This window comes from Rosa rugosa, chromosome 2 (genome assembly GCF_958449725.1).
Source record: "Rosa rugosa chromosome 2, drRosRugo1.1, whole genome shotgun sequence".
NCBI lineage: Eukaryota > Viridiplantae > Streptophyta > Magnoliopsida > Rosales > Rosaceae > Rosa > Rosa rugosa.
Genome location: NC_084821.1, coordinates 57,903,438 through 57,912,248, shown reverse-complemented (window position 1 = coordinate 57,912,248; position 8,811 = coordinate 57,903,438). Strand labels below are relative to the sequence as shown.

Here is an 8,811-nt window from a genome sequence, read left to right as displayed (position 1 = left end):
TATTAATTTTAATTACTTTGATGATGACTCTGTGATTTACATAATATTCTCTGCGAGGATTCACGTACTAATGCTAAAAGTCAAGACCTTACGTTCTCCTCTGTGCATAATTTAAGTTTTTTTTTTTTTAATATAATAAATCAGACGTTTACGTTGCCCTCTATGCATAATTTAAATTTGGAAAAAATACAGTTTTAGTCACTCAACTTTCGCTTGATCTACACTTTGGTCACTCATGTTTATAAAATTTCACTTTAGTCACTCAACTTTAACTCCGACTATCACTTTAGTTCGCCGGTGAATTTTTCCGATAAAAAAAGTCACATGACGCCTCACATGCTATTTTTTAAGGGTTATTTTCGTCCCTTACCTTTTACCCACCTTTTTCCTCTTAACTCTTCACAATTCCCTCCAAAATCTATGGCTTCCCTCTAAATTTCCCCCTTTCCCCTCTTCAACCTGCCATTGCATCTCTCTTATTAAATTCTTTAAACACATCTCACGTTTCTCTTTTGCTAGCTAGGACCTTCTTGTAATTGTTGTCATGTCTGGGCTATTGGTTAACAGTCCCATATCATTACTAGAACACTTACGTTCAGAACAGATCCTTACATATCACATTACCTTTGTTACACAAGATCAAAAACAAGCAAGGAGATCAAGATGTCAATTATAATTTTCAGATTTAAGAGAAATGGGAAGGTCTCATTTCAATTATATCCTTAAATGTTTAATGTCATTTATTTGAAAAACAAAGCAGAAAGAAATGTACCACTTTTGTAAGAGCATGATCGTTAAAAATAGCCTCATCTCCTTCATTGTTCAGAGCAAGATCCATGATCATTGAAAACAAGAAAAAATAGAACCTATTCCTTACATTCATACAATTGCAATTGTGTAGTAATAACGGAAGAGGTAGTCTCTGTATGATTATGTTTACTCTTTGGGTTGTTTGGATGTTGAGGATTACAGTCTGGTCTCTAACTTCCCCCGGGTGGTATGTGGTCCAAAGAAGGCCAACTTAACTTGAAAGAAGTAGGTTGCATCCTCAAGCCAGCCTTTTTGTGGAGCTGAATTCTTGAGTACTTCAAAACGCAAAGTAGTAAGACCTGCAAACTGCTAGTATGGTACTTTTGTTTAATTTGCTTCTTTGTAGTATGATCCATTTGTTAGAACGATATGACGAGGTAATTAAGATAGATATGGTTCCTGTCTAATGTGGATGGGTTTTCTTTCAATGCAAATTCTTCCGTGCAAAACAAAAAAAAAAAAAAAAAAAAAAAAAAAAGGAGAGGTAGTGCAAGTGTCCAACTAATACCATTCCCAGAATGTATATGGTAATTCTTTCCAATTGTAGCACAATGAGTTTTTAAAATGAACAACCACAAAATACATTAATCCCTAAATATTGCTTGCCTCCTAAAGTTAAGTTCCAAATACAGCAAGCATACAAAAGAAATCTCTTAACTACTTGATCATGTTACAAAACAAAATATAGATTTAAACATAGAATCTCATTCAAAATAGAAGCATGTTGTTCATAAATCAGAATTAGGGCTTCCAAATTGTCTTGTTGGTTCCTGCTTTTGGTTCCGTTTGGATCCCCACTTTTGCACAATTGCCTCTTGGTGTTTTAAATGGTTTGTTATTCTTTGCAGCTGACTTCCACCTCATTGGGAATCTTGTTTTACCATCAATGTAAACAGATGATAAATTTGTTAGGGATGAGACCTTGGATTGTGAGCTTGAGTGAGGCTGGGGTAATGTTTGAGAGAAAGCTTGTGTAGATGAAGTTGGCTGAGAAGATGCATAAGTTTGGCCTTCAACTTTATCACCCAGTATTTCCTGCACAATATAAAAAATGAGTCATCTTTTCTTTCAAAAATATTTCAAATGCAGGTTGAGTAAACTACTGTATTCATTCAATACCTCAATTGTAGAACCATCATTTTGTGATATCCCACCTAATTCAATGGTCACGTTGATTGGATTCTCAAATGGCACCTACACCATTTTACCAAAGTCACCAACTGACATACAGTTCAATCTCACTACCTCAACTCTTGTATCTTAAATTTATGTTACATTTCATTACCTGATTGACATTACCAATATTTGTAGTTGTCTCAATATTGTTTTCACTCACACTTGGCACCTGTAACATTTTATCAATTCCAGCAATTTGCAAGCACTCCTAATATGACTTGAAGCGATATATTACTACCTCATTGAGAAAACTAGCACTTGGAGTTGTCTCAACATTATTTGCATTCATAGATGGTACTTGTAATATTTAGCAATATTTAGAAATTAGGTTGTCTAGAAACCAAAAGGAGGAAGATAGCTGCAATCAAGCTTTAATTTGTTCTTTATCTTTCTAGCAATAAGAATTTTTAGGTAACTGAAACTACCTCATTGATAGAACTAGCATCATTTGGAGTTGTTTGAACATTACTGGCATTGCGTCTTGCACAGGTTCTTATATTATGACCTTTTTTTTAACACATGGAACATGTGATGTTCGAATAGTACCTCTTTGATAATTTGGTTGTTCCAGCAGGAGGGAAGCTCATCTAAACAACATAAAACATATATAATGTAAACAACGTGCAGGATTAGAAAAAGAGAAAATAAAATAATATGAAACTTACTTGGTTCTTTGTTTCTTGACATTTTTGACCTCCCAAGTCCTCTTGTATACTTTGGAGGTGCAATCGGTCTTTCAACCACATCTCATTCATCAACCCCAGGTATAGGGTTTATCTGTAGTTCATAGGCCAACATGTACTAAAACACTTATGTTCATTGAACTGTGTGCTCGTTAGACCAATTCTGAAATAAAACGCAGAAAGAGATAATCTAACTGATGTTCAAGACTCGACTAAAACTGCAGTTACTTAATGTAAAGCCTAGTAAACAAAAAGAGGCAACCTTGTACTTAATACAATGCAGTTACTTAATAAAACGCAGAAAGAGGTAACCCTGTATTTTTTTATGACGCAGAAAGAGGTAACCCTGTATTTTTTTTATGGTTTGTAAGTTCCAGTTCAGTATATACAAAAGAAAACCCTAAATCTAATATCAATAATATTAATTAATATAACATCGCATTATGTTATTAGACATCGCATGTTTTAAATCGGTCAGACTTGCCCACGATGTAAAAAAGTAATCTAACATCGTTTTACGAAAATACCGATTTAAATGTATATTATTAACATCGGTTCTTAAAATGACTGGTGTTAAAAATTTTGTTCGAAAATTTGCGGGAACCTATTTTTGCAAAAAGCGCTAAGTTTTTAAGTGAAATGAAGAAGCGGGGAAAACTTTCACACTTAGAAAAAAATTGCGCCCGACCCCAAAACTGAAACAGATCGAAAACCCGACCCCAACTCTCGCTCGACTCCTTCATTCTGAGCTCACCCCAAAACAGATCTCCTCCCAAACTCGATCTCCATTCTCAACCCGACCCCAAACTTGACCTCCTCCTCCATTCTCTAGCTCAGACCCGGACCCAGCCTCCTCCGCCTTTCTCCGCATCCGCCTCCGACCCCAACCTTAACCCCCTCCTCCTTTCTCCTTCTTCGTCTCAGAAACAATGAACGCGAAGAACACCCCCACAGAGACCACCGGCGAGTCTCGATTCTTGGGAACCATCTCCGCCTCATCGATTCGAAACCTCCACCCCAGATCCATCTCAACCAAGCACGGAAAATCCTTCTTCAGCCCCAAAATTGCGGCACCAATTGCCCCAAAATTGCTCGCCCTCGAAAGCGTTTCGTCGAACTCGTTGAAGGACAAGGTTTATAGGATCTTCTGCAGGGAAAAGCGTAATCTCGCCGGTAGAAAGGGTAAGCTTCGTGATCCTTCGCTTTTCTTTTAAGCTTTATCGTGAACTGGATCTTTCAATTTCCGATTTCGGATTTGTTTGGAATCATTCGGTTGTAGAGAAACTGTATTAGAGGGATAGGTAGCTAAGTTTCTTATTTGTGGATCGTACTTGGAGATTTTAGTAGCTGAAATGGTATGCATTCAGATTCTTTTTTCCGATGGATCTACATCTGGTGAATGAAGCTTGGGCTTTGAGTTGTCAGTTCTAATTTCTAAGAAAAGAATAAAATTAGAACGATGGGCACTAACTATTCTGGGGAAGGAAGCACTGGCGGAATCATACAGAAAGTGATGGAAACTATTTTCAAAAGAGTGGAGACAACGAAAGATAACACGGAGTTCTTGATCAGGGTATCGTTTATTGAGGTAAATGTCTATTACTTTTTTTAGCCTGGTGTAAAGTTATGTGGTGTATATTGCTCATGATGAATTTGTGACACTCAGATATTCAAGGAGGAAGTGTTTGACTTGCTTGATCCAAATTCATCAACTCTCTCTAAAAATGAAGGGGCAGCTACTACAAAGCCTATAGCAAGAGTGCCTATTCAAATTAGTTAGAGAAACAGTGAGTGGAGGGATAACACTTGCTGGTGTGACTGAGCCAGAGGTTAGGACGAAGGAAGATATGGGATCATATCTGGTTCGAGGTTCTTTAGCTCGTGCTACAGGGAGCACAAACATGAACAGTCAGTCAAGGTGCAATGCCTGTTCTTTTTTCTGTTAAGACTGAAGCATTTAAGTAGATGACTAATTAACAAATATTAGTGATATATGTATGTCTTTAAGTTCAGGGCATATTATATTATTGCACTTTCTGTTTTTGTTTTGCATTTGATTTGTGGAACCAGTATTTGTTATGTAAATAAATTTGTCTATGTATAGATATCCCTGCTTTATATTTTTATTACTTCTTTATATATGATGGGGGTGGATAGACTTTGTCTAATTGATCATTAATAGGAAGTGTTGCTTTTGGCTTGTGTAATGACATACCTTTTGTTTTCATAATTCATATGTTGAGACATTAATTAACTCAAAAAAGACCATTTGTGTGCTTCTAATTAGCTTCATTAGGAAGGAACTGACATATTATTTCTATTGCTTTCTCTTTTTCTTCTCACAATGCAGTCGCTCACATGCTATATTTACAATAACCATGGAGCAAATTAAAGAAGATTTCTCACTGTCTGAATGGAGCAAATAATGATGATATCGGTGAGGTTTGTGGCTATTCAATCTGTAGTGGTGTTGTGGTTTGTGGAAAGAGACTCAAGTGCTTGGGCCTTAAACCCTAAGTTAAGGTTGTTTGCGGTTTTATACTCAGCAAGTAGATAAGCTAAATTGACGACAATATGATGCTCACTTTGAAACTTACTCAAACTCTCAGTGATACTATTGCAGGGAGTTTTTGGCTCAGCGTTCCAGGTTGGTGTTCCAGGTTGGACTTTTTAGTCTTGTTCCGCTTCGCAAGGTAACTACTTGCACTGTGGTTTGTTCAATCTTCCAACAATGTTGGGTGTTTTGTTCTTCTATGTTGTATTTGCTGTGTTCCTATTAGTTGCTTGTTAGCTTCCATGGTTCTACTTTTCGCAATGTCTTTTTAGTTTGCGATAGATGTGGCTGTTCAATTTATATACCTAAGTAATTATGTTAACCTTTCAGAGGAACTGTTGTCTCTTATTTTGTAAGGCATTGGCCACGCCATTTTTAAGACTCTTAAAGTTTGACATGCCTGTTGGCCACCATGATTGGCATTCGTTGTAGTTGAAAGCATCCTCACTTGTATATGCTTCTGAAATCAGGTAATGGTTATGGATTACAAACTTACATACCCCAGTGGGACTGCCACAACAATGTTGATCAATAGCTTTCACACTAGAAGTGGTGCAGAGATTGCTGGGTAAACTCTTATGTCTCAACTTCATGAAATGCCACCACTGAAACTGGTCATTCTTTCCCCTTCAAAAAAAAAAAGATTTAATATCCGAAGCCCTTTCTATCTGTTTTCATTCAAATAGAGGCCTGAGTTCAAAATGAATTATTTTTTTTTTTTACTTTTTTTGCACTGAATATATATGTACTCTTTTTATTGCAGGAAGCAAGTGCAATGTCTTGGAAAGTATCTAAGCATGAGTTTAATTTGGAGCTGCTTTAAGTGGTTCTTCAGTGGTATTGGAGATTCATGTGGGTTTGACAACTTTCCTAGCCTTGGATTGACACTTTTTAAGAACACGTAAGTAGCTTCTTTTTAAGAACACGTAAGTAGCTTCTATGTGCAGGTTTTATTTCGACTCCAGTCCTACTTATGTCGGATGTGGTCTTATTTGCCCTCACATAGTCAACTGCTCAGTACTTCTTGGGGCTATCATATCATGGGGTTTCCTTTGGCCTCTCATATCCCAACATGCTGGGCACTGGTATCCAGCTGACCTTGGTAGCAATGATTTCAAAGGTCTTTATGGATATAAGGTATTGTGGAATCATTTTTGTTGGAGGCAACAAGGTGGTCATTATAGCAATAATCTTGATTATATTTGTGGTTTGGCTCAATCCGTAATGTTTGTTTACAGGTCTTCATAGCTATTGCCCTTATTTTGGGGGATGGTCCATACAATTTGATCAAGATTATAGCCATTACTATCAAGGAAATATGCAATAAAAGTAGTAAACAGAACAATCTTCCTTTGGTTAAAGAAAAGTTGGGTGAGTATTCATATGATGTACAATATTCATGGATAATTTATTTGACACCCTTTAGTTCTTCACATTGAATCATATACGGAAGGCATTAGTTCAGTGTTGAACCTTTTTTTTTTCCCCCTCTTCTTAGCTTGTAGTAGTTATCTAGTAATCTGGATTGAGTTGTGACGTAAGAGCATAACTGGCTTAAACATCATTGTCATTTAATATTGTTGTTGTAATTAGGAATGCTAAAGTAAATTATTTGACTTAAGAGTAGCATTCTATATGTATTTACTGCACAGGCATACTGTGTGGTTTATTCTGCTAGATATAGATAAAGAGAACTTAAATTGAGTTCTGATAGTTGAGCCAAAACTAATTTTAATTTTAGGTCCTGAGTCAAGTTAATTGTTCAAGGCAGCTTTCATTGGTTAAATTATCTTATCAGTATCTTCTGAACTCACATTTATTGTCTAGTTATTCTTTGTGGGAATGAATATGTTTTCTGCTGAAGATTAATAGTTGTTATGTGCTTAGCAGATGGTGAGAGTTCTGAAGTAACCCTGGAACAAAAAAAGAGGGATGAGGTATTTCTCAAGGATAGAATACCTCGAGGTGTGCATTGAAATGGCTGATTATATACAGAGTTTGGTGTAAGACTTTTGGCTTCCATGATTTTGAGTAAGGCTAGTTTTTGCTTTGAAGCAAAGTTTGGTGTAGAACGTACTTTTGTAGTTGGTTGCTAATATGTTTCTAAGCTAGCCTTTGTAGGTTTTGGGTTTTATTTTGTGAATTATGTTGAATCATGAATTTGGAAAGAAAATTAATGGAAAGCTCCAATTTTTGGGTGATGAGAAATGTATTTCTTTTTCCAGCAACTAGATGAAATCGATGTCCTATGATTATCAATATATTGAATTGTAACTCAAAACCGATGTAATCAAAACTACTGCACATCGATTTCTCGATTTCTAATCACCAAACCGTAATCTATTATGAACATACAAATCACCTACCATGGAGGAAACCGATGTGTGGTCAAAAGGTGAACATCGGTTTTGGAAAGCAAAAACGATGTCTTCAATGAACTAACACATCAGTTTGAATAAAAATAGCCGACGTACATAATACCATTGAACATCGGTTTACTTAATTGGAAACGATGTTCTGTCTTAAAGGAAACATCATTTCTGAATAAAAAAATGATGTAGAATAAAGATACAGACATCGTTCCTAGGAAAATAATGTGGCAACCTACATGTAAAAATGACCACGAACAAACAATACTCATGGGAACTGATGTCTACAAGTGTATTGGACATCGCTTCTGGAATAGAAATCGATGCAAATGTTCAAGTAGGTATTGTTCGACATATACTTTTTTAAGCATAAAATGTGAAAATATGAAGAATTAGACATACCTAACATACAAAAATATGATGATTATAACGATTATACATCGATTTGTTTTTTAGAATCGATGTTGGTTGTTGTCTGGGACATCGGTTTAAAATGCACTTATACTGATGTCTATACTTTTCTCTACACCCACTAAGACATCGGTCGAAAATTAGTTTAACATCGGTCCTGAACCGATGTCTATGAACAAAATTCTAGTAGTTAATCAAACCATAAACCCAATTTCTTAATTACGAAACCTTAAGTCAAATGTCAATAACAAACCTAGACCTAATTTCTGAACCACTCATGTACTTAATCCATTAATAGTGAGAAAACTCATTCTGCGAAGGGAGCATGTTTAAATATGCTTACCATTATTTAGTTCTGCCTCTCCATCGATTCTGAAATAACTCCAATAGTTCATCATCACTAACTCATACCACGTTCAGAGATTTGCAATCTAACCTCTCCCTTTCTAAGATTCTAAAGCGTGAGATTTTTTTTTTCGGATGTTGAAGAGACGTGTGTGAGACTTTTGATTAGAATATAGGTTGAAATTTTCTGAATTTGAAGGACGAAAGTAACCCTTAAAAAATAGTGTGAGACGTCACGTGACCTTTTTTATCAAAAAAATTCACCGGCGGACTAAAGTGATAATCGGAGTTAAAATTGAGTGACTAAAGTGAAATTTTGTAAACATGAATGACCAGTGTCAATCAAGCAAAAGTTGAATAACTAAAAATGTATTTTTTCCTTTAAATTTTAACATAATAAATCAAACGTGAGAATGAGTCTCCCGTTTAGCTTGATTCTAAACTCCTTAATTAATCCATTAAT

At 35.8% G+C, this 8,811-nt stretch overlaps 1 protein-coding gene across 6 annotated transcripts; it reads left to right on the top strand.

Annotated features, from left to right (window-relative positions):
* The first annotated feature begins 3,277 nt into the window (after positions 1 to 3,277).
* LOC133728972 (probable metal-nicotianamine transporter YSL6) lies at positions 3,278 to 7,433 on the top strand. Of its 6 annotated transcripts, none has more exons than XM_062156438.1 (10): positions 3,278 to 3,851; positions 4,037 to 4,257; positions 4,336 to 4,587; positions 5,020 to 5,192; positions 5,293 to 5,362; positions 5,694 to 5,791; positions 5,987 to 6,075; positions 6,158 to 6,360; positions 6,462 to 6,594; positions 7,111 to 7,433. In XM_062156438.1, exons 4-10 carry the CDS (start codon positions 5,083 to 5,085, stop codon positions 7,197 to 7,199), a joined length of 792 nt encoding a protein of 263 aa, XP_062012422.1. In that variant the 5' UTR covers positions 3,278 to 3,851; positions 4,037 to 4,257; positions 4,336 to 4,587; positions 5,020 to 5,082; the 3' UTR covers positions 7,200 to 7,433. The 6 variants fall into 6 exon arrangements, with proteins under 6 accessions (XP_062012422.1, XP_062012419.1, XP_062012418.1 ...); XM_062156435.1 differs by having other exon boundaries at positions 3,285 to 3,851; positions 4,075 to 4,257; positions 5,987 to 6,124; positions 6,171 to 6,360; XM_062156434.1 differs by having other exon boundaries at positions 3,285 to 3,851; positions 5,987 to 6,124; positions 6,171 to 6,360.
* Positions 7,434 to 8,811: the final 1,378 nt, after the last annotated feature.

Bases quoted from the DNA above. Each gene is read 5' to 3' on its own strand.
- LOC133728972 (XM_062156435.1), top strand. From the start codon at position 5,083: ATGGAGCAAATAATGATGATATCGGTGAGGTTTGTGGCTATTCAATCT. The intron at 6,361-6,461 runs GTATTGTGGAAT...GTTTGTTTACAG, and splicing joins AAGGTCTTTATGGATATAAG to GTCTTCATAGCTATTGCCCT. The intron at 6,595-7,110 runs GTGAGTATTCAT...TTATGTGCTTAG, and splicing joins TTTGGTTAAAGAAAAGTTGG to CAGATGGTGAGAGTTCTGAA.